The 26277-nt window shown below is 41.7% G+C and overlaps 1 protein-coding gene across 23 annotated transcripts in view; it reads left to right on the top strand.

Annotated features, from left to right (window-relative positions):
* Positions 1 to 26277, top strand: part of PSD3 (pleckstrin and Sec7 domain containing 3) — a 646842-nt gene that overhangs the window by 607276 nt on the left and 13289 nt on the right. For all 23 annotated transcript variants that reach the window (XM_070253277.1, XM_070253287.1, XM_070253276.1 and 20 more), the window contains 2 exons: positions 2294 to 2438; positions 11700 to 11843. In XM_070253277.1, coding sequence (XP_070109378.1) covers positions 2294 to 2438; positions 11700 to 11843 — 289 coding nt within the window. The remainder of the gene's footprint in view (positions 1 to 2293; positions 2439 to 11699; positions 11844 to 26277) is intronic.

The following is a 26277-nucleotide window of genomic DNA, read 5'->3' as shown; positions in this document are numbered from 1 at the left end:
GTTCCCCACACAGTGCCTGGCACGTAGAAACTGTTCAGTAAGTGTAGACTTCCATTTTATTCTCCTCTTCTCTCTCCTTCTAGCTCCAATGGTCTATGATTAAGCTAGGAGAAGAGAAGACCATATTGTGGGCAAGCAAATGGCTAGATTGCCAGTTTAATAAGGAGCCCACGACACCCTTGGATTAGAAGTGGAACATTTCACAGGGAGAATTGTGGATTTGTGAAGTGAGAAACTTTGGATTTTCGGAACTGAGCCTTTAAAGCAGGAATTTTAATAGCACACATAGGTAGCATCAGTGTCCATGGCAGACAGTGTTAATTATTCATGGCGTGCCCTTCACAACCTGAGCTTGACCTCAGAATCACTCTCAGCACAGTACTACCAGCTGACTGCATTTGTCACCAGAACTAAAATTTGGCGTCAGGATAGTGAACACAAGTATCTGCATGCTTATTGACCAAAGCAACGAAAGATCCAAAAGAGAAATAAAAATAGGAGCAGGCACTCTGGTGATTTGTGGATTCTGAACTTACAAAGGTATAAAATTGCTGACTTCAGGTGAGGAGGAAGTTGTAAGGAAATCCAATTTACACAGGATTCTTTCAGTGTGGGAATAAGACAGTTTTAACACCACAAATGGAACCATAGCCAGATGTACAATTACAGCAATTAGTCATAAAATTCCTTCAAATTACAGCAATTAGTCATAAAATTCCTTCAAATTATTCTATTCCCCAACATTATTTTTTTCTAATCTAAAATACCAGATGTGATAACTAAGGAGATCTCATTACTTCAGGTAGAATATATGTAGAAATCAATAAATTGAAATAACAGAGCTGGAGAAATCAAGTTAGGGACACATATGGGAGGCAATGGGGGCTGATAGCTAATGTGGTCTCAGGTTAGTGTGGTTTCCCTCTGAGTAATCAGTAAAGGAAATGATTTTAGATTGGCTGTCATTTTGTATTTGTTAAGTGCTGTCAGTGCTGGGCTCTGCAAATATATGACATATAAAAGTGGGACGATGACATCAGATGATTTCCACATCCTCTCAGATGGATTTTTTACCATCCTATTGAGGTATACTTTACATAGCACTTAATTTCACCTGTTGTAAGTGTACAATTCAATGATTTCTAGCAAATTTACAGAACTGTGTGACCATTACCTCAATCTAATTTTGGAACACTTGCCCATTTTGCAGTCGCTCCTGATTTTCATCCCCAACCCCAGACACCACTAGTCTCCTTTGTGTCCCTCTAATATTGCCTTTTCTGGACTTTTCATATAAATGGAAACATACAACATGTTGTCTTTTGCATTTGGCTTTTTCACTTAACATAAAGTTTTTGGGGTCTTCCATATTGTAGCATGTGTCCGCACTCCAGTCCTTTATCGCTGAGTAGGTTTCAACTGTGTGGATGTAGACCACGGTTTGTTTATTCATTCACTAGTCGTTGGCATTTGGATTGTTTCCCTTTTTGACTCTCATAAATAATGCTGCTATGAACGTTCACATACAGATCTTTGTGCCTATATGTTTTTATTTCTCTTGGAGTATACCCAGGAGTCGAATTTCTGGGTTGTATGATAAATGTATAGTTAACTTTTTAAGAAACTGTCAAAACTGCTTTCCAAAGTGAATGTTGCCTTCTGTATTCCCTCTATCACTTACCCCTCAGTTGGATTTTAAAATCAAATTATGTGATTAAAAGAGATGAGTTAATTTTTTAATTAATTTTTGACATAGCCTAGTATCAAACAGAAAGTGGGTGGTTAATAAATACTTATTTATTGTCAAGTAATTGCGCTTTTTTCCCTTCTGCATCCTTGAGAAAGAATCGCAGCCTTACGCCCTGGTGATCACAGGTTCCAAGGTGTTTCGTTACCATGGTAATTGCTGTTGAAAATGTTGATCTGCAGTGAAGTTTTGCCAGGGATTAGTTGTTCAAAGAAGCATAAATGATATTATATGCCATTTTAAATCAATTATGAGGGGCCGGCCCGTGGCCGAGTGGTTAAGTTCCCATGCTCTGCTTCAGCGGCCCAGGATTTTGCCAGTTCGGATCCTGGGCGCGGACATGGCACCACTCGTCAGGCCATGCTGAGGTGGCATCCCACATAGCACAACCAGAGGGAACCACAACTAAAAATATACAACTATGTACTGGGGGGCTTTGGGGAGAAAAAGGAAAAGTAAAATCTTTAAGTCAATAACGAGAAATGGGCAGAGTGTGATGCACTTAGGTACAGAGATACCTGACGTGAAGATGTCTGTTTCTCACAGGAGTCCAGAGGAAATGCAAGGGTGGATAAACAAAATTAATTGTGTTGCAGCTGTATTTTCTGCACCACCATTTCCAGCAGCCATTGGGTCTCAGAAGAAGTTTAGTCGCCCACTTCTGCCGGCCACTACCACGAAATTGTCTCAGGTGAGTTGTTTTGGTACTGCTTTGACTTTGAACAAAAGCACTTTGTAAAAAACTCTTATTACTATTTGTATTTGAATACTACTCAATATTTTGGGGGCAGGGATGAGACCCTGCCCTCAAAGGGCATATTGCCCCTATTGCCATTGACTAGTTAAGGATTTCGGAAGCTACTTTGATGTCTCTGTGAATTTTTTATTGGTGCAATAATAAAAATAGTTTCATCTGGCTCTGGTCAACCAGGTCTTGATATTGACTCTCCACACATCTGATATCATGATTATCAATGATACATTTATTTAATTAATATGTATTATCTGTTCTCGTACCTCAGAGACTATTTTAGGCTCTGGAGATAGAAAGGTAAATGAAACCCAAGCCCTCTCTGGGACTGGATTGGAAATACGAACAAGCCAGTAATTGCAACAGAGTTTGATTAGAGGTACAGGAAGGATGAGTCCAAAGTGCTGTGGGGGTACGAGGAAGGGGCATGTAGTCTGGCCTTGGAGGTGAAGAAGGCAGTGTGATATCTAATATGAATCTTGAAAGATGAACAGCAGTTAGGTATGATGTGAGAAGAGAGGATGTTCCAGCAGACGACCAGAAATGTCCAGAGGAGGAAGCATTGGGATGCAGGAACCATACTTAAGTTATCAAATGTGACTGGAGCACAAACGTTCCTCTTGTGGAGGTAAGCAGAGGCCAGGTGATGAAAGCTCTTGTCATGTGCAGGATTTCAGAGGCATCACTGGTTCCCCAGTATCCTTACTATAATAGTTTAAGCAGAAAAGTCATTTGGTCAAAGTTGTGCTTTCAAAATTATTCTTGTTGTAATAGGAAGAAAGTATTAGAGGAGGAAACTACCAGAAGCAGAAAGGCTAATTTTAAGGGCACTTTCAATGATGCAGAGGAAAAATAAGTTAGTTGTAGAAGAGATGGGTAGAAGTGGAAGTGTTAGAGAGATCTTGAGGGTGTAGAATGGATGGGCCTAGGGGCTCGTTGAACTGGAGAAGTAAGGGCTGCTATCCAGGCTTGGGCATCTGGGGACTCTGGCGTCTGACCAGGCTTGTGGGGCCTCATTGTGCTCTTGCTTCCCTCTTATTGCTTCTTCCCAAGGTCTTTTCCTGGGTCCTTTTCCTCTTTCTACCTGCGAATGTTGCAGTGCCCAGTGCTCAGAAGCAAACCAAAACAGACACTGGAGAAAGAATTTTTTTAAGTTAGGGAAAAAAAACAGGGACAACATGGTGCCAAGAAATGGGGAGAAAGCTCAGGTGAAATTAGGACAAAAAATATCTCCTGCGAAGGGTCAGGGAGGTCGTAGGTCCCTTGGTGGGAGCAATTTCAAGAGTGATGGGGAGAAGCCCTGGTTGTCCTCTTTGAGGAGGGAATGGACGGAAGGAAGAACATGGAGGAAGGAAATGTGCACAGGTCTTGCCATAAGTTGATTAAAAAAAGACTACAAGTAAGAATAGAGCAGACGTGGTTTTAGGAAAGATTATTTTGTCTTTGTTAAGTTCATAATTATTATTAACATGAATTGGATGTTCACCATGCAAGCATTACTAGTACCATGTAGTTCATGTCATCGTTAATGCCATCAAGTGGATTCCAACTCCTAGCGCCCCTGTGTACTGCAGAACGGAGGCCTGCCCGGTCTTTTTGTGCCATCCTCACCTTCCGGCGCTATATCAGACGACGCTCTGCTGCTATTCACAGGGTTTTCATGGCCAGTTTTTTCAGAAGTGGGTAGCCAGGTCCTTCTTCCTAATGTAGTGTAAAGATGACTGAAAAAACTGTTAAGAATAAAAAGAACCAAGCCAGCTCACTTTACAAGGCAGAATGGCATTTAATTTTCAACCATAATAAATATTCTAAGAAAAAAGGAAGGCTTTACCTCTTATTGATGACCAGAAAGTATGTTGGCAGACTTTTCCATCTACCCAACTAAAATATGAATTCTTGAACCAAATACATTTTCCCACTTTAATTTTGGGTGCTTAACATAAGCAGTAAACCACATTGCATAAGAGAAGAAAAAAAGATTGAAGACCCAGAAGCAAAAAATACCTTCAAAAGTTGGGTTTTGTTCTCTTCATTTCACTAAGGATTTTCCATTTGTTATTTTTCAATAGACTGGCCTTTCTCACGGTCACTCCTATAAAAGATCCAGGGGGAAGGTGAGTTGAAGTTAACGAGGAACATTAATAAACATTAGAGTTGCTCCTCGTTCTTTCTGCACTATAGAATCTACATTTCTGTTTACTTTCTACTTTGAAAAATGTACTACTGTCCAATTTATGTATAAGCTATACCTTAGTAACCACTTGTTCATGAAAATGAATGTGTTCACCTATTTATGTATTTTTACCATGAGACCAAGCAAGCACCTTTATCAAGGCAGAATCTCTTATTTTAAACAAATGTTTTACAGTGGAACTAAAAATAGAATGCATAATTTTTTTGATATTTTTCCTCATTTGGAACATAAATCCACAGAGATACAAAAGTGTATATATAATTTGATCAAAGTGATAGATTCAAGATTTTAAATAAGAAAGCAGCAGCCAAAAAGAAACATCCTCCTTTGTCACATAAGGCAAGATCACCAAGCCCTTTGGGGAATTTAATTTCTTTGTAAAAGAATAAGATGATATCCTCGCCCACACATAAATCACTAAGTCTTTGTGGGCCTCACTGTTCCATCTGGAAAATGAGGAGATCATTCTAGAATGTTTTAAGGTTCTTTCTTTCGCTAGCTTTGTCTTTTTTACCTAGGTCATCATGTTTGTTTACTAAAAGTGGAAAACGTGTTTCACCTTTGAGTTTAGAAACAAATATGTGAAAAACAAGCATGTGATAAAGAACCAGTTAGATGGGAGAGGGAAGAGTTGGTTGGCCCACAGCCTGGTGCAGAGGTTGGGGTGTCCCCACTACAGATGAGACTCTTGGGGGAGGTTTCTGCTGGCGTCACAGTGCACCTTCAGTGGGCCCTGGAACTTGTGTCTGGGTGCACCCAGGAGTCCTGGGGCCTTGATGACCCAGCCGCGCCCTTTAGCCCAGGCATTCCCAGCATCAGCTCTACTGACAGTTTGGCTGGGATGGTTCTTTGTTGCAGGAGGCTGTCCTGGGAACTGTAGGATGTTTAGCAATATCCGCAGCCTCTGCCCACTAGGTGCCAATATCATCCCCCACGTCGTGACAACCAAAGATGTCTCCAGACATCGCCAGGTGTCCTGTGGGGTCAGAATCCGCCCCTGCTGTTGAGAACCACTGCTTTAACCCAGCCATCTTTCCTTTCTCCACGTGCCCACAACCTGCCTATGACTCCCCTAAATGCCAGAAACACGTGGATAATTGCAGTTTTCAAAATACACCTATAACAATGTGAGTGCCCTGCTGGAAAAAAGTTAAACAGTGTTAGGAAGAAACTAAACATTCAATTAAAAGATTGTTTGGTGCTTTTAAAGACAAAGTGTTCACCACCCTGTCATTCACAAGCCTTTCTTTAATTTATTCTTGTCTTCTCTCCAAAACATATTAGCCTTCATTATTAAAACTGATTGTTGTCAGTGTAGCTTGGCTCTTTCTGAGCCACTCTGCCGTGTGGGAGGAGCCGCCTTCTCTAGTTGTTTCTCAAGGCAGTGTTGCCAGAGCACATTTGTCCTCTTCTGCTGGGGCTGGAAAGACTGGTTTGAAAGTCTAAGTTTTGCTTCTCCTTCTGGTGTAGCACTGCAAACTTAGGACTTCATGACTGACCCTCTTCAGGATCTATTTGGGATCTCCCTTTCTACTCATCAAAGTAGTCGTTTTCAGACTTTAATATACACAAGAATTATTTAGGACTTGTTTAAAATGCACATTTCCCAGCCCCCCCAGGTTGATCAGGTCTGTGCCAGAGCCCCAGAATATGGGTATTTTTAAGGCGTGCCGGGTGTGGAGTCTGCAGGCAGTGCAGATCATACTTAGAGACACTGCGCTGTAATCTCTGCCCCCTTTCACTGCTTCTCTGGAGACCTGTACCTCATGAAGTTACCATTTCCTGATATCTAGTCCCATTTTCTCCTTTGAATTCTAGCCAATCTATTGTAAAAGTTTGACTCAATGGATGATCACTAAATGCTAACTGTTGAGGGCCAGACCTTGGGATGAGCACTGATCTGAAACAAAGAAAAGGCCTGTGCTTGCTTCACAGCCTTCATTTTGTCCTGTGATTTGACCACAGGGCAGTAGTGCTAAGGACCAGGTGAGTCGGGAACTGGCCCCTGTCCACAGAGGGCAAGGAGAGGTGGAAGAAAGAGGCAGGCCACTCCAGATGGGTAGGGGGCAGGTTTAATCAGCAAGGGAACTTACTTATGAGGTTTGTTGAGTGGCCACAAGACAGCTTCTAGCACAGGGAAGGCAAGGAGAATGCCCATTCCAAGGACAGGAGGAGGTGAGGAGCCTCTGACCACCTGGGTCGAGTTCTCAGTCCTCTTGATGACCTCCTCCAACAGGCAAACATTAGGAGCAGGTGGATTTCAGAAGAGGAAGCCACTCTTGTGGTTGTCCCTCACGGGCTAGAACCACACCCTTCCCAGCCCCTCAGTTTCATACTTTCAGTCACAGATCCTGCCACTGCTACTTCTTAAATATCTTCCATATCCCACCCAGTACATCCCTTAGTTCAGACTTTTGTCATCTTTTACTTAGATCATTGGTCTCCTAACTTTTTTTCACCTTATCAATACTAAATTTTTGAGCAGATATCCTCCAATATGTGTATTTTTTTAATAAAATATACTCCATGTCCTACTATTAATACAACATGAAAAATGCTGAACATCATTAGTAATTAGGGAAATACAAATCAAAACCACGAAATACCACTTTACAGTCATTAGGATGGCTATAAAATTAAAAAAAATTTTCTTTAAAGGAAAATAATGTGTTGGTGAGGATGTGCAGAAGTTAGAACTCTCATACATTGCTGGTGGGAATGTAAAATGACGCAGCTACTTTGGAAAACAGTTTGGTGGTTCATCAGATGATTAAACATGGAGTTAACACATGACCCAGCAATTCCACTCCCAGTGAGACAGCAAGAGAATGAAAACATACACCCACACAGAAATGTTTACACAAATGTTCCTAGCAGCTTTGTTCAGAATAGCCAAAGATGGGATGGTCATCAGCTGATGAATGGGTGAGTGAAATGTTGTATATCCATGTAGTGGAATGTTACTCAGCCATAAAAAGAGTGAAGTACTGATCATCCTACAATATGCACGAGCCTTGAAGACATTCTGCGAACTGAAAGAAGCAGTCACAAAAGAAACATAGCGTGTGATTCTCTTCCAAAAGGGTCGACTCTTTTAGGGGAACGAACATGTCATAAATTTTAATTGTGGTGATGATTGCACAACCTCGTGAGTATACTAAAAAAACACTGAATTGTATACTTTAAATGGGTGAGTTGTGAGGTATGTGAATTATATCTCAATGCTGGTTTTAAAACTTCTTCCCAACAGATCATCTTTCTGGGGTACGCACACCCCACTTTGGAAAACTCTGGCAGACTATTCGTGTAACCACTCCATATCTCTCTTCCCTAATCTTGCTTCTCTCCAACTATCCTTCACAATTCTGGCTAAAGTATGATTCGTATCATGTCACATCACCTTAACCGGCTCCCTTGCCAACAAGATGCAGGCCACACTCCTTGGCACGGCCTGGGGTGGTGCCTGCACTTTTCATATTCATTTCTTACAGGCCTGTATTTAACATGTATTAAGTACTCAATATACCAATTAATTAAATCATGTTGTAGTTATTATGCTGAAGCTCACTAAACACTGTTTAAAGTCTTTAAAACTCTCTTAAACATGAAATGATGGAAGAAAATCTTTCAGATGGTGCTTTCAGCAGTAGCCCCCTGCAAACTGACTCAAAGGCAGATGTTCTATATTCTAAATTCCATACAGTTTGAGTCTGATAAGTTTGCAGTATTTAGGAATTTGACTTGTAAATTGCCTAGCAGATTCCTAGAAATGTCATTACCTTTTAAATCATCCATCTACTTTAAAACAGCACAAAGGAAACAGTCTGAATCTTCCTTTTTTTTTTTAACAATCCATTTATTCAGCTACTGTTTACTGAAGACCTCTACGTCAGACTATATTAGGTATGTGGGCATTATAAAAATAGCTAAGACACCGGTCTTGGCTCTCAGCTAATGAGAGTTTTAAAGTATGTGTTAAAGTTAGGGAGGTAATATCTGTATGCCAAAAACTGGGCCACATACTGTCTTCTCTGCCCAGTACTGGACTAGGCACTAGAGGATTTGAGAGAAGGGAAAAATGACCTTCCTCTGTCTTCAAGAGCTTGTAATCAGTAAAGGAGATGAAATTCACACAAGAGTCAGAGTATATTTTGTAATAAGCGTATGGTATAGACATTTAAGTGCTATAATGATGCAGAAAAGGAAGAGATTGTGAAATCTGGAGGAACACTGGAGAAAGGACCCGAGTACAACCCACGTGTTTGAGAGCCATGGTCCCGGGAGAAGGCACGTTAGGACAGATGGAGTTTAAAAAGAGCTTTGAAAGTTGAGGTCAGCTTTCAAATATGTAATTTTCCTCAAAGTCAAAGTACTATATAAGTAGGGAAAAATTAAATCTTAAGTGACATGATCTGAAACTTACCTTTTAGATAACGTTTCATTGTATATATGATGAAAGGTTTTACCGATGTACGTCTGTTGACATATAACCCAATAGTTTTTCTTGCACCTATCATTATAATGCTGCTTCTTATCACTTCCTAACTTAAAACAGCTTCAGTGAGTACATGCCATTTCCTGTCTCTGTTCCCTTTCTATAAACTTTGTTGGATATCTCTGCCTTCTCTGAAATCCCTTTTGTGAGTGTTGTCTCGTAAGAACAGCTTTGTACGCTGCCCTCATGAATTGTGAGAGCAAAGCCAAGGGAGAGAAGCCACAGGTTCCTAGTGTCTGTCTGCCTCGCGTCTGTCCCAGAGGTAGTTGTCCTGAGTCTGAGCGTGGGCGTGTCTCCATGGCTGCTGCCTTTCCCTCCCTTTTGACCAGTAGTTTTTGTTAGGAATGTCTGGATGAATCCTTTACCATGGGATTCTAGCATTGGAATAATTCGCATGGTTTACCTGTCTGTGCCCAGAAGAGCAACTGGTGTTTTTATTTCACTCATCAAAATGGAGAGATTTAAGAAATGTGATTTAAAAATGCTTTTATTTGGGGATTACTTCCTTGATTCTTGCTTCATGAAGTCAGTAAAGTAGGAGTAAAGCATTGCATATTGAATTTCAACATTTCTTTGACTAGTTCCTTCATAAAAATATAACCTAAATGATTAACCCTTTATGCTGCTACAGAAATAGTCAGATTTATAAACCATAGCTTAACAATGAGTAAACCCTGGTAAACCCTGCTATTGGTAGGAAAGTGACAAATATGATATGCTTTGCATATTGTTGTGGCTTCTTTGGTCTATCTGAAACATTTCATTGAACAAAGAGAAAAAATACATCATTTTTTATTTTTTGCAGTGGTCTAGTCACCAAATATCTTTTGTCAAAAATTCTGTTAAATAATTTACATGTTGCAGTAAATACACAAAGGAAAATTACTTTGAAAGATAAAGCAGAGCCCTGCACTCATGACCTCATTTAACTTCATGTCCTTCCTTAGAAGCCCCAGCTACAAATACAGCCACACTAGATTTCTACGTAGGCATTTTGGAGGGACAAACCTGCAGTCCATAACGTAGTCTGTAGTCTCCTTGGAGGAAGAAATAGAAAGATGAATGAGAAGTTGTAAATAAAAGCTATCTGAAACGTTTTTAATTTCCTTTCAGTATCATCAGTCTACAAATGACAGCTTGGAGATGTACACCTCCTTCTGAAATCTCAGAATAGGTTTCTTTTTTTTTCCTATACTTTTATGGTACTTCTTTAGGTGTTTTGGTTTGTTTTAGTTAGTTGGTATTTAAAAAGGAATCTTGTCATCTTTCTTTCACTCCACTTGTTCCTGTCACCTCTCTTGTTTATTTTTCCATTCACATACTCTGTAAAAACTTTTCATTGTTCTTTTCTATTTTGATGGCTTTAGACTTAGATTTTTTTCTTGTTTGACTTTTAAGACGTGCATTACAACAAATCCCTAGGATATTATATGTGACTCATAATTTCTGAACATCTTTTTTTTTAATTTACAGTAATGTTATATAATCTTAATTTAGTGTCCATAATTATTCACTTTCTGGCAGTCTTTTTCACTATTCCCCTCACTCTATGATAAAATTTCTATATTTGGAAATTATGTTGGTATTATACAAAATGTATTTATCACCTAGTTTAATCAGTTCCTCTTCATATGCTTTCATCCATTTATTTCTTATTGTACACATGGAATTTACACTCAACAAGAATGTGGATAATTGACATGTGAAAGTGGGATAGTAAGCAAAGTAGTCATACGGTTTAGGAATGCAAGGGAATTCCAGTCTCTGTTTTATTTTTAAAATGCTGCCAAAGGGTTTGATAGTGTCTCTGGTCAGGTAGCTTTTTGCTCAGGTGATATAAATGATGCCCCTAGAATGGAAATTCTTTGACATAGGATCGGCCAGCTTGCATTGGTGCGCAGTGCCTGTAATAATGCTGTTCAGGCAATAGTCACTCTATAGGTACATTTTAATTGAATAACTACTTTGGATCGATATAGTCGAAGGAAGTCAGAACCTCTACTTTGGAGGGAAAAAGCATAGTGGCTACATTTCTTAGAATGTCATCTGATAGCTTTCAGAGAACTATTTCTTGGTGGCACTGCTTGTCTCAAAAAAGGAAAAAATATGCAGATAGGCGCTTCATTCATTATGAGAGACGGGGGTACTAGCAGCATTGCTGAGTGGACTTGACATGGAGAAGCCAAACTGTGTGGCCCTCAGAGTAGGTGTTTGTTTGGCTGGTGCCTTGCCTGTTGGAGTATCTCTTAGGAGGCCTCGTCTCAACTCCGTGACAGTTATCCCTGATAAGGGGCTCTGAAAGCATCTGCTTTTGTGCCGGGGGCTCGGTTGCCGTTTTGCACAGGTGCCTGTGAACACTGGCCTGAGAGAGTCGGTAAGATGTGGCGGCAGGGCACACTGGACTGCCGTGTTGGATTAAAGTCATTCCCATCATCAGGGATTTTTTTAAATACTCTACAATTTTTTATTGATTTATTTTCTCACTGCTAAATGGCTTAATAATTTTCTGCAGGAGGAACAGCTGAAATCTCATGAAAGCAAGCTGAAGCAGATTACCACCGAGCTGGCCGAGCATCGCTCGTATCCCCCAGACAAGAAAGTTAAAGCCAAGGAGATCGACGAATACAAACTGAAAGATCACTATCTGGAGTTTGAGGTATATTGAACCTACATGTAGTAAATGGCTAGACCCGGGTTATTCTCTGATTTTTCCGTGAAGCATATTTTTTGCAGTTACTGTCACTGTGGGAATTGGCTCTGGCTCGGGAGCCCTGGGCATGCTCCAGGTCATGGTGACCCCTCATGTTCATGATTCTATTTAAGCTTCACACAAACATCAAAGGATAACTGTCAGTTTATGTGCTCCAAAGCAACTAGCCTGGCTGGTTGGAATAGCATGTGCCTGCTGCCAGAAGGAGAACAACAGTAGATGGACATGCTGGGGTGAGCAGCTGCTTTCTATGTTTCTGCGTCTCTTCCAGCAGAGTTTGAGTCAAAAAAAGTAGAGTGGAGGAAGTGAGCTCTCGGTGACATGAAGCGTCAGCTTCTTCCTGCTCGTTGTTGCTGTTGGGCAACACCAATGCATTTGTCCTCTGCCCCTTCCTGCCCTTCAGAAGGAAACTGGGAGATGAAGTTGTGGTACATCCATATATTATAGCAAGTGTGGTTATTAAAAAGAATGGGGAGGATCCGTAAACTCTGGAAAGACAGAAAATTTTAAAGTAAGCTGAAAGCAGTGTATATAGTAAATGTTACCTTTAGCTAAATTTTCTCCCAAATTAGACAGTGTCAGAGTTCCACAGGATCCTCTGACTCTCCGTCTTCAGCTGCCACTTTAACACATTTAAAGTGTCTTTTTTTTAAAGTAGATACTATATAGTCCAAAATGAAGAATCAATTATTTTGTAAGTTTTCACATAATTTTTTTTTCTGTTGGGTGTGCTGGATCCATCGTTAGCTAAGCTTTTTCATTGAAGCTCTAGTCTGTTTTACGTCCCACCATCACCTCCTTCATTCCTCTTTTACCATCCTGTTCCCTGCCTGGGCTTAAAACTTAGAACCACCTCAGCACCCTCCTCCTGGTCCATGCAGTCCCTCAGAGTGGAATCAGGAGCCGAATCCCTCTGCTGGGCCTCGCACCTGCCCTTCCTCACCGTGGGCATTGCTTTTATACTTCCTCTGCTCACGTCCCAGGTTTCTCATGTCGCCCCTGAACCTGGTGGTTGCCTTCTAACTGTGTCTTCAGTTCATCCTCCATACTCCTAACACTCGGTTTTCTAAGGCTCAACCCAGATGATGGCATTCCTCTATTTTCCCCTACACCTCCCTACACAGTTTACCTTCTGAATAAAGTCCCAATCCTTAATCTGAGAGGATTTGGGTTCTGGGCTCTTCTTCCATGACAGCCTCCGTGTGTGTCAGTCACATTTCTGCCCACTCTCTCCAAACACTCTATGCCTTTGTTCATCTGCTTTCCCTGCCCCAAATGTTCTTCCCCTCATCTTCATTCCTGAAAGTCCTGTTCATCTTTCAAGATGTATCCCAAATCCCTCCTTTGGAAAGCCTTCTCTAAGTCTGCTCGTTGGGTTTAATCTGTTCCAGTCCTGGCCACAGCTGGCTTTATGTTGAAGTGACTTCACTATGCTTTGTGTCTACATCGTGGATCCTATAACATCTCCCCCGCAGGACGGTGAGGCCTTGCAGTGCAGGGACCTCAAGTTCACTTCCCATCTGTGCTCTGCACTGGCTTGTCGAATTAGACAGGATTTCGTGAAAGCTTAAAGAAGTCTCTTCCTGACTTAGACAATTTATGCTCTAAAACGTGACATTTGATCCAATGCAAACCTATGTTCTAGTTTCCTTCATGGTCAAGCAAGTCCTTGCTCTGGGCAGATGAAGAGAAATCTTTCTTTTATTAAAGCTATAAGTTTATTAGCAAAAACTGTGGAAGCCTTACCATCAAAAGACTTGAAAAAATGTTTTCTAAAAAAATCTAAGCAGCTCCTCTTTCCTCAGGCCTGTTCATTCTTGGGAAGGGGAGCTCTCAAAAAGCAACCCTAATTCTTCACGCTTCCGAAGGGCTTTCAGCTGTAGGCCCTTCTAGTTTCACACGTGCTAATTAAACTTCCCAACACCTCAGTCCCTGCTTCCAGCACCGGACACCTTGCTTTGCACCCTTGACTCTGAAGGCTGAGAGCCTGTCCCCAGGAGTGGGGGTGGCTGCAGGACCACGGCGAAGTTGCCACTGCTGGAAGCACTTCCTGCTTTGAATCTGCTGTGGTGCCCCTTTTCTGAAAATGTAATCCAGCAAGAGCCAGCATTTTCATTTTCTGATGTGAACTTAGACCAAGCTGGGTGGGGATAAGTCCTGTTTTGATCAAATTGTCACCTCAAGGAGCCCTAAGATTGCATTCCAGGACCCTTGGCTAATTAAAGTCAGACTCATCTGCTAATATGCCAAGCACCTGGGATTGGTCTGTCATGTTGCATTAACCTGTGTCTGCCACGAAGGTAGAAGTGTGCTTCATTTTATAGGTGTTTATCTAAAAGGTTTTTGTAAAAGTAATCCTTTTGTTAAGGTGAATCATTATTTTTCACTATCTTAAAATTGAAGTAGTGTATCTTGTGGGGTCCACTTCACTGTTATTTGAGCCACCAGAATTTGCTGTCCTTTGTGTGCCCATGGAAGTCTTTGCATAGTACTAACTTCTTTGCCTTATAAGCAACATTCCCTGAGCAGGCCACTTCATTCCTTGAGTAGGGGTGTGAGAGTTATTGACCATTTTGTATATTTTGTTCACCACTCTGTCCTCAGCTTCTAGAACATGGACTGAGGGCTCAATACATCATATTTGTTGAATGAATGGATGAAATGTTATTATTGTGTATAAAAGATAACATCAGAGGAAGCAGTTCTCTGAGAAAGCTTAGTAGCTCCCCTGAAAACAAATCTGACAGGAAGGGGAGAACACAGCCTGCAGTTCAGTGGGAACCCCACACGGGCAGCGACAGGAAGGGGAGAACACACGGAGTCTGCAGTTCAGTGGGAACCCCACTCGGGCAGTGACAGGAAGGGGAGCTGTAATCCTGCCTGTGTCCTTGTCTCCATGGAAGGCTCACAAGCAGGAATTAGCTTTCTCACCTATTCCTGCAGCAAGGGCCTTCCTGGGGTTTCGAAGCAATTCTTATAGTTTTCACATCTTGATAAGGAAAAATGCGTTTATTTTATTAGAAAATAAAGCCGTTGTAAACATAAACACCGGGGATGGTTCCTAACTGTATGCATTTCAGTTGTTTATGTTACAAGTTGTTTTTTGAGTACGAACAGTCCTTCATGGTGGGCCAAATTCACAGCCCTTTCTATGCTTTAGAATTTCCCAAACCCTGACTGACAGTAAATAGTTAGAAATTCTGGTAAATAAGTAGGTAAAGGGTTTTTTGTGTTTGTTTTTTTTTTAAGTCTACAGAGAGCAACAAGACTTCCATCTCTCTTAGCATTAGCCTCTTAGAAAAAGATTCACTTTTGCTTAAAGCAGCAAACCTCACACAGAATGGGCTGTGATTGACCAAATTCGTGCCTCCTTCTGTGTTGATGGTTAATTAGCGGGGAGGGGAGTTGTTTGCCTTTGAGTGACTCCGGCCCCTTGCTGTGGCTGTTACTTTGTTAGAAAGTTCACTTGGGATCTGGTCTCACTGTTGAAAGGGTTGTTAGGCATCACAAGTTCACATTAAGAAGCTCATCATCATTTCCCAGTTTCAAAAAATCAATATCGGAACTAGCCTCACTTCCTTATAAATTAACTTATTTCTACATCATTCACTTCCCATTTCACTTTAAAATGTTTGGATTCATCTCCATGCTTCCGGTGCTTTTGGAAATTTATCAAGATGTGGGACAGATGGATGTTTGTACTGGAAATAAAAACTTAAAAAGTTCCAGCCAGTCAAAGCACCGTGGGTTGAGCTGGGCCAGAAACTCCGAGCCCTTGAAGAAACAGCCCTTTAAAGAAATTCCCTTGATAACACTGTGGTTGGCCTCAGAAATTTGGCTTTATGTTTCTTCAGCTTTAAACACAACAGCAATTAGAAATTGAAGATACTGTTTGCTCCAGGATGTTATTAATGTAACATTTAAGATGTTTTCAGTGGCTTAAGTAATTAATTCTGAGACCTGAGTAGGGAAGAGGAGACTGTGTAGCAGCCCAAACCTTTTAAAAACATGACTGGGCTGTAAGAGGCTTATTGAAGAGGGGTCACTGAGGGTCAGCGTAACAGAGGCTCCCGCGCTTGATTGTAGTGCTGGTGGAAGACTGGCGGCCAGCACATGCGAATGAATTTTATGTGGCCAGCAGACCTAATGTCAACATGTTTTCTTTGGCCAACTCAAGGCTGTCTTTGTTTTCATTGTAATTGTAACGCATTTACGGAAGACAAGCAGTCTCCTCCCCACCACTCCCTATTGCTCATTTGTGTTGTTGGCCTGGCCCTGAAGGCATTTGAATTTGCCATCCCTGGTGCAGAGGCTGCAGCCAGCCACAGCTGCTTTGTTTGTTAGTTAGCTCTTTGAACTTGGGCTTTGGAATCAACTGTCCCTTCACGGTTAGAAAGTGGATCCTTCCAGGTATATGTGTTTTCAGTTCCAATCCAGCAGGAAAAAAAAGTCCTTCCCTGATGGGGTAACCCAGATGCAGAATCAAGTCCCCTTGGCTTAAGGGGCGAGAATGCAGCCCACTGCCTTTTGCCCCTTAATTTCAACATGGAGTAGCATATGCTTATGGCTTAAGAACAGACTCATACCAGCCACATGGCTAGGAAATCCAATTTTAGAAACAACAAATGTCCACTATAACAAAACATATAAATGTCTTGGGACGTAATATTTTAAATCTAGAAAATCTAGGACATTCTTGAGGCATGGTGCATCTTTTTCTGAATTTCAGTTTTTGGTGGCATATAAAATGGCATGATTTCTTCTGAAATTGACATATTTGAGAATGAGAGCACATTCTGTTCAGCATCATTAGGGAAACTGAAAACTGCTCATATCCAGAAGTGCACATAATATAAATTTCTAGTTGCAAACCATCGATTTTATTGTTGGGTTGTTTGTTGCATGGTGGGTGGATGGGTGGTTTGATGTATTTCTTTTTGAACAAATTCTCTAGTTGTGATCTTAGCCCTGTTTCCTCAGATTGTTCATTTTTTATTTGTCAACATCAGATAAGTAATTTTCACATTACAGACCACTTTTCCTCTCACAGAAGCAGAGTAAGGGCATATCTCAATACAGTGCCAACTGTCACAGGCAAATCCCCTTCAGAAACAAGATGATAAACTATTAATTTTTAAGTGGCCTTGCTCATGAAAGTACAAGGATAGCAGTTACCACCTTTTCCCTCCCTAGTGAAAGCAAGGGAGAAGTCCCATTAACTTACTTAGAGAAGATTAGTGCAAGTCTTGGTCTTAGTAACCGGGTCTAGCCTGGAATCCAGGGCGATCTCTACAGAAAACATCACAAAGGTATGTGTCTGGATCTGAAAAGCTAAGATATTCCAGATTAATAGAATTCTTGGGGAAATTTAAGAATTTTCTTTTGTAAGTAGAGTGCTGAGTGTTATGAGTCAAACACTAAAGAACTGGGATCAGTAGTTGTCTGGGCACTCAACGTGGCTAATAATCGAGACAATTCTTGCATTGCCATTTGGAATTGCATTTTGTGTAACATGATGAAAGAGGGCTAAGAAGCTCTGGATTTTAATCTGTAAATGATGATGTGTGCTTTTGGAGGAAGGAGAAGCTTAGTAACAGGACCCTTTGAATCACCTTTTAAATAGATGATTGAAAAGAATTAGGGCCATACCTGAGAAGGCAGAATAAACAGCCAGTCAGGTGACTTGAAATGACTCCCTGTCTTTTTTAAATCCCTCCTTATGCCTGAAACATCTGCTCTGATAGGGGTCACTGCTTTGGGTTAAGGTATTGTCTGCAGGAAAAGGGCAAATATTCATAGAGATAAAATAATAAAATTAGGGAGAGGACTAGTCCGAGAGTTAAGGAGGCCGTTTTAGTCTTATCCTTGGTGTGTTGTTACATAGTTCTCTCTGGGCCTCAGTTTTCTGGCTATAAAAATGAGGTGGGATTGGGTAAACTAACCTATAAGGTCCCTTCCAACTCTCTATTTTTGAAGAGAGAGATGTATTAACACCAATTAGGATATTAGATTAACTCACTCTCATGAAGATCCCTAAGGGTGTTAAAATCAGAGAATATTTCGATTTGGAGATGTCAGGGGTCTAGCCATCACTACCCGACAGAGAGGCATTGCAAGCCTCATCTGTAATTCTAAATTCTCTAGTAGCTGCATTTCAAAATTAAAGGAAACAGGTGGAATTAATTGTAATGAGATTTTTTAATTTAACGCAATATATCCAAAATGTTATCATTTCAATGTGTAATAAGTATAAAATATTAAAGTATTTTACATTCTTTTTTCTTACTAAGTCTTCACAATTTAGTGTATATTTTACACGTAGGGCTTAAGTCAGTGCAGACTAGCCACATTTCACATGCTCTGTAGCTACGCAGGGCGAGTGGCTACTGCACTGGCTGGCACACGTATAGACCAGACCATGCTGTCTGCTCAAAAGTCAGCCAGGTTTGGAAGGCCTGATAACAGGGCTGGGGACAGGTTTTACACTTGATTTAGGAGGTGGGAGCTGAGCTAACACCCAGCTGTTGTGCCCCTGTGAGGCTTTACGGCAGCGGTATGCGGACGGCCTCCACCCCGATTTGGCAGTGCCTCTGCGGTACTGGACGTTTGATGTTCTGATTGTTACTTCTGTGTGGGCATACAATGAAGAGGAGGCCCACCCTGTGTGAGTGATGTCGCCTGCAGCCTTGTCATGTACTTTTTCACGGCAGGAACTTGTGAGATAGGAGCAAACCAAATATGTTTCCCTCACAAGGAAAGCTGTCATGCAAACAATATGAATCACCTCCTTCCTGGTTTTTTGGACTTTAAGTGACCCACCCACCCCCACCATCTGTTGGTTTGCTGGCTGCTAGTGCCCGATCCTTCCCTGGGTTCACTCTGGAATCAAAACATCGAAAGGAGTATGTGTTTTTGGTTTTTGTTTTATCTTTACTCAGACTACTTTATCTCTGTCTAACTACGTTAGATTTCTTCCTACTGTTTTCTAGACGAATCTGCATGCTTTTGATGTAAGAGTTTTAAAAACTTGTTTAAGTACCTGATCTGAGATGATGAGGCTTTTTGCAGGGAGCAAACTATTGAGGTTCTTTAGGTATATCTAGTTCAAAATTACTCAATAGACTTATAGTGCAAATTTTAAATGTTTCCAAAATTTTTTTCCGAGAAATATTAGAGAAAAAAATCACATACACACCAAGAGATGTTTGCTCTAAGAACTCTAGCACAGCATGCATTGGAAGGCTAGCAAGTGGTTCCACTCGTGACATAATCTTCTTGCAGGAGCACTCAGCAACTTGTCCACTCGTGTCCCTGCTTGAGGGGCGACTCTCACACACACACACACACACACACACACACACACACACACACACTAAAGAATGTGCAGGGTACTTCCACAGTAGGTCTCTTCCCTGACCAGACCTGACCTTTGGTAAAATTGGGAATTATGTAAATCATTGCCTACGTTTCCCATTTCTGATCAGTGCCCTCTTCCCCACCTGCTAGTTCACGTTTTCCTCCCAAAGATCAGTACAGTGTCTTCTTCCATATATCTTGCTTCAAGGAGCTCTCACCTGCTTGGAGAATCCTGGAAGATTTATAGCTGGAAAGTGGCCCCATGCCTTCATTCTGCCCATGTGGAACCTGAGACCTAGAGGAACTTAAAGCCCGGTCGCTCAATGTTCCAACTCCACAAGTTGGAAAATGCTTCACCGAGACAGGCTCAAAAAGATCGTAGCTTATGGTTTTTCCCACTTAAAGAGACGTTTGACTGGGTAACACAGAAGGTGTGAAACTGCTTTAAGCTCAAAAGCAATTAATAAATCTTGGGGATGAAATGTCATGGGAAATCGTAGGTAAAATAGTTTAGAGCAAAGGTCTCTTGAAGCCTCCTCAAATCCTACTTTAAAAATTTCCTTGGGGGGCCCCGGCCCAGTGGCACAGCGGTTAAGTTCACACACTGTGCTTTGGCGGCCTGGGCTTCACCAGTTTGGATCACAGGTGTGGACATGGCACTGCTTGGCAAGCCATGCTGTGGTAGGCATCCCACATATTAAGTAGAGGAAGATGGGCACGGATGTTAGCTCAGGGCCAGTCGTCCTCAGCAAAAAGAGGAGGATTGGCAGCAGATGTTAGCTCAGAGCTAATTTTCCTCAAAAAAAAAAAAATTTCCTCGGAAGACAGACCCTGTCCCCTGATGACTGCATTGTCCTTTTTGGAGCCATAGGTCTGTGACAAACAAGCTGTAGTGAAGAATTCTGGGAATGTGCTTCTGAGGGATACCTTGTAAGACTTAGGGAAGTCAAATACAATCAGAAGTGTAAACAAAACATAAACTGAAGAATTAAGAGCATGACCTGTATAAAAGTATTGTCATAGCAAACTAAAATTTTGTTTTAGACGTGAGTTCCACAAGGAAAACTTCAGTGAGAGACAGACTTTTATCCCACAGAGTTAAATTTAGCCCCTTATCCAGGTAGCAGTATTTCTCCAGCTCAAATGACTTATCCTGGGTATGTAGAAACTTAACTTCATGTCCCTGTGTTTCAAAGGACAATGTTTTTTCTGTTTTGCTGAACAGCACTTTTTAATCCCATTAATCCAATCAGGGTGGATTTTCTTTGTTAGTTAATTTCTTTTTTTAAAGATTGGCACCTGAGCTAACAACTGTTGCCAATCTTTTTTTTTTTTTTCCTGCTTTTTCTCCCCAAATGCCCCCAGTACATAGTTGTATATTTTAATTGTAGGTCCTTCTAGTTGTGCCAAGTGGGACGCCGCCTCAGCATGGCCTGACCAGTGGTGCCATGTCTGCACCCAGGATCTGAACTGGCGAAACCCTGGGCCGCCGAAGCGGAGCGTGAACTTAACCACTCGGCCATAGGCCAGCCTCCATTAGTTAATTTTATACTTGGCTATTGCCAAAGCCCTCACCCAAGGCCAAGCCAGATGGGGCCCTGGGAACAGGCATAACCAGGGCCCCCAGAGCCAGAGGCTGTGCATGACAAACCTTTGTCGAATCGCCTCCTTGACAGGTGGAGCCGGACAATTCGCTTCTTAAATTTTCCACCTAGAAAACAAAATGTGTACTGATTTCTAAGTGAGCTTTGTGGACTTTTAAAAAACAAATTCTGGGCTCAGTTTTTAAAAAGAGACAAAAATTTGGCTACTAATACAGGCTGGGTTTATAGAAATGATTTTGAGAGCTAGAGAAGCAATGTGTGAAGAATGAGAGGGGTAGCAGTGTTTTAAAAATTGTTCTCAGGGGCCAGCCCAGTGGCTCAGCGGTTAAGTGTGCACTTTCCGCTTTGGCAGCCCGGGGTTCGCCGGTTCGGGTCCCAGGTGCGGACATGGCACTGCTTGGCAAGCCATGCTGTGGTAGGCGTCCCACATATAAATTGGAGGAAGATGGGCATGGATGTTAGATCAGGGCCAGTCCTCCTCGGCAAAAAGAGGAAGATTGACAGCAGTTAGCTCAGGGCTAATCTTGCGCAAAAAAAAATAATAATAATTAGTTCTCAGCAGGAATTGAGAATACCCCTCCCTAGCAGCCCAGAGACGGCAACATTGCCTGTGAAGGTAAGGGCACCACAGGGGTCTGCCTGCTCAGTCCAGGCCGCCAGGTGGGCTCTGAGGGGCGTAACAGGACCAGGAGTGGGGACTCCACTGATAGCCATTCCGCTCTCCTTCCTCTCAGGGCCTGAGGGAGAGCTCCTTAGGGGCCGTGGAGTAGGGCTGAGTAGCCACCTGGCGAAGCCCAGAGGCCACAGGAGCCCCTGGGTGGGGAGGATGGAGCAGCAGAATGGAGGGATGACTCTCGCAAAATGCTCTCTACAAACTCAGGTCCTTTTTGTCTGTCTCAGGGCTTTTTTACTTCTTCTGCTTATATTATTATATAAAAGTAAGCTTTTTATTTTGAAGTTTTTTTTTTTAATTTAAGTCACAAAGTGCATTTAGGGAACAGTAGAGCAGAAAGGTAGACTGAAATGAAAGAATGGAATTTACACTTCCTCAGGCTTTCCCACGAAGCCACAAATACAAACTATACAAACTGAAAATGGGTGTGCTTGCCAAAGTTAGGCAGTGCGTTACCACTGCATGCTGAAGCCTGATATGGGAGTAGCACAGGAAAAAACACTTTAAAATTTGCGTTTAAAGATGTAAATCCTAGCATAGCATTCAGATAACAACTTATAGAAAGCACTGTTTTGAACGTAATTGCTTTCTTAAGTTAGCAGGGGGTGGTGGGTGAAGCAGCTGGTCAAGGAGGCAGTCTCTGCAAGTCAGCTCTCCCTCAGCCTGTGGAGCCGGCACGCCGGGTCTGAACAAGCAGTTACTTCAACAGCTGCTGCTTGTTTTGTTTGCTTGTTTTTTATTTTTTGGTTTGCTTCTTTGTTTTCCAGTGTAGAGATGTAGGAGCAAAAAGTGTTTTACTATGTATGTGTCATTAGCTTTCTCCTCATTTCATTTTAAGATGGCTTTTTACCCTGTCTGCATGAGAAGGGGAAATGTCAGTGGGAAATGTCAGCAGGAAATGTTTTCAGGATCTGATTGCTGGAGCAGAGAGGTCTGAATGCAAAGGGCAGTGCCAAGCTAAAATTGCCAGTGCAGTTTTATTTTCATTCAGGTTGTTACTATTGTATTCATGTATCAGAGGTCAAAAGGAAATAGTTTTCTATTGAATGAAATAAAAAATGGTATGCAGGGCTCAAGAGGAAAACTGCTGAATCAGATGCATGTATATTTATATACGGATGTGATTAAACTTCTTTTCAAATAATATCAATAGTCGTATAGGGGAGGAAAACATTTCCCTTCCTCCTTTCTAGGTTCTTTGGCAGGCCTAATAATTAAATTGACATAAGAGACATGAACAGGAGAAAAACAAATTTAATTTTGTATGTACGGAGCCTGTGAAAATATGAGACTCCCCAAAGTAACCAAGGCAAGCAACTTTCATACTTCTGAGACAAAGAAACAATAAATTTGTGAAGAATTGACAAAACAAAGGGGTTTGGGCTTAGGGTAGCAAATTAGTGAAGAAGCAACAAGGTTTGTTTCCACAGCCGTGTTGGCCTTGAAGTCCCTGTCTCTGGCGGTAAGGGTGCCTTCTGTCCTGCTCTGCACAGGGCACCTTCACATGCAGATTTATTTCCTGCTTTGGGGGGGACAAAGGAGGGTCAACATGTCTTTCTTGCACCTGCTGTTTCTTAAGTAACTTTCATTCAAAATAATCAGTAGGCCAAAGGGGCCTATTTTAGGGTGACATATTTTGCCCCCTTCAGTTGTGATTTTTTTTTAGCAAGAAATTAACGTTCAACCTAAGCAGCAACTTGCTTGGCCTTAACCACACTATTTTCCATTCCTCCCAGTAGGCATTGCTGCTAGTGAAAAGGGATATTTTTTCCACATATTTGAGAAGTATTTTTATAGGTAATTGAAGACCAACTTAATAAATTAATATAACCAAAAAATGTAATGAGTTACAGAGTGAAGAAAAAACTTTATTTTAGGAGAAAAAGAACGCATTAAGCATTTGAAGTGTCTTTGGCTCTTGGTAATCAAAGAAGGCTTCGTGGAAACAGCAACCCTGAAGGAGAGTAAGAGTATGAGCTTGCAGAACGGGCAGAACAGTGGAAAGGACGCTGAGATGTCTCTCTGCAGAGAGTAGCTCCTGGGCTTGGATTTGGTAAAATGCCGTCTGAAGTTGTTTTTCTGAGAGTGGAATTAGATTCTGCAGTTACGCTGCTAGAAACACATTCACACTGTTGGAGAACTCCTGAGGAAGGAAGCTGAACATACGGCTCTGAGATTTTTTACAATTGATCTGAGACTGAATCAGGTAGCACTAAAAAATCTTTAATGTCATGACCAAAAGCAGCCAATTGTCCCTGAGGCACATCTTCTTCTTCTCAAACCCTCTTTGCCCTTCTTGATGAAAGACACATACCCCAACGGGCTGTGTAATGAAGACTGAAGAATGATTTAGGAAAATGAAGTAATGCCGTACTTATTAGTTAGTGGCAGTGTCAACACCAGGCCACCTGACCCCAAGACTTTTCTTTTCACTGCCACAATGTTTCTCACAGACTCATTTTCTACATCCCATCTCATTTTTAACATGTCCTGTCTGGAGCTATGTTAATTCTTGCATAATGATTACTTTGTGGCTTGAAATTATATTAATTAAAACATTTAATTTTTTTGTTTTTTCTTCTTCCCTTTTTACCACCTGGTTATGAACATTACTGTCAGGACAAAAGCATAAAACTTCAGTATTGTCATTATTTATTTGTTTAATGTCAGCAGCAGATTCCCTCCTGTGTTAATATTGACGAGGGAGCTTAGAATCATAGGTTAGTATCAAAGTATTTACCCAATGGTAAATGTGATCCTGATAGAGTACATGTAATTAGATATCAGAATGATCATGAAGTGAATGCAGATATAAATAAGCATTGACAAATCCTTATCTTTTTAATGAATGCTTTTGTTAGCAGGGTAAATTTAAAGGCTGTTCCTCAAGACAGAATGAGATCTGGTAACCATCCAGATAGAGAACTACCATAGTCTCCATACAGTAGTTCAGTTTCTCACTTTATCTTTTAAGGTCAAACTGGTTAATAAAACTTTGTATTCACTTACTACTACATAAGAGATGCTCAGAAAATATGTCTCTGTTTTACGAACCACAAAGGTAAGGTATAAACTACTTCTCTTTCTCTGTGGAGAGAGTGCCCCAGTCTTAAGCATGCAGCCTGACCCTCCATGGGCTGTGCAGGGTTTGCCGTGCGTCCTGACAGCCACGGTCAAGTGGATGTGGGTGTGGGGAGGACATGGACAGGTCTTTGCTGAGTGGCGGCTCAAGCCTCAGTGCTGCCACACAGTGTCAGACCTTAGTGTTTTTGTGAAACATGGCAATGGTGTGTAGGGGAGGAAGACATTTCCTCTACCCACTCTAGGTCCTTCTGCTGGCCCGGCTACAAATTAAATTCACATGAGACAGAATAACAGGAGAAAATTAAACAAAGCTTTATAACATGTATAGCATGGGAGAGACCCAGAAAAACTGAGTAACTCATCAAAATGGTGGAAGCCCTCCCCTTAAATACCATCCTCAGCTAAAGACAAAGGAGGGTGTTGGGGGCAGGGAGGGTCAGTTGCAGGAGATTACCAGACAAGCACAGTAAACAAGAGTCAGGTTATTATGCAGATTTAAGTCCTTGCCTTCCGCATTGATAAGAATTTCTAGAGATAAGGTCATCCCCCCTTCTTCCTGGTGCAGAGAGGGAGACACCTTTATAGATGGATATTTCCTTTACAAATGTAAATTTCTCTTTACAAAGGGTTAAATTCTGCTTTTCAGAGTTTCTCTCATGTCTGCAGTTTTTAAAAGTAACCAGCCCCAAATAATCCTCATGCCAAAGAGACATATCTTGGGGTGGCCAATTCCAGTCCCCCACAGGTGGAACACTGAAGGTCAAAGTATGTCTCCTGACGCACTGGCTGAGGAACTCATCAGGCATCTACCTCTACGTCTATATCCATGTTATTTTTATTTTTCTAGAATTTGTCATATTGGGAGTTCAAAATGTTTTCTGCTAGATATGAGAAATTTTATTTTCTTATATTCGTTCTTTCCATGCATACATTCATCAGATGTTTACTCAGTGTGTACTGTGTCTTCTCCGTGTTGGGGATACATTAGTGCACAAGAACAAAGGCCCCCTCGTGCAAGTGCATGCTGGTACTGGCACGGTGAAGATAAGCAGGATTCTTTTGTAAATGAAGTCGAAGGCTGATGGTGAGAAGTGTGGAGGAGAAAAATGAAGCCATAAACAGCAATAAAAGTAGGTGTTTTTTTAGATTTGGATTGCCAGGGGAAGGCCTCAGTGTAAAGGTGACATGTGAGTGAAGAGGGAAAGAGGTGAAGGAGGGAAGGGAATAAGCCCTGTGGATTCCTGGGGGAGGTGATTTTTGGGCAGTGAACAGCAAGCACCAAAGGTCCTAGAGAGGAGTGCGTCTGCTGCATTCAAGGAGAGCAGGAGGCAGAGTGGCTGGCGACAGTGAGCACCAGGAGAGCACCGAGAGATTAGACCAGAGAAGGGCGAGGAGGGTTGGCACAGGTTAGGGGTTTTTAGGCCATTGTAAGGATTTGAGGTTCGGAAGGACTTTTAAGAATGAGAAGCCACTGGAGCTTTTTGAGCAGAGATGACAGGCTCTGACTCACCTTTAACAGATGACCTCTTTTGGGAAGAGTGTGCGTGAGGGGCAAGGGCGGAAGCCAGGAGACCAGTTAGGCGGCTATTGCAATAATCCAGGTGCACGATGCTGGTGCTTGGTCCAGCCTGAAGGCGTGGAGATGGTGAGAAATGGTGTGACT

The sequence above is a fragment of the Equus caballus genome, chromosome 27 (genome assembly GCF_041296265.1).
Source record: "Equus caballus isolate H_3958 breed thoroughbred chromosome 27, TB-T2T, whole genome shotgun sequence".
Lineage (NCBI taxonomy): Eukaryota > Metazoa > Chordata > Mammalia > Perissodactyla > Equidae > Equus > Equus caballus.
This window is presented reverse-complemented; position numbering and strand designations above follow the sequence as displayed.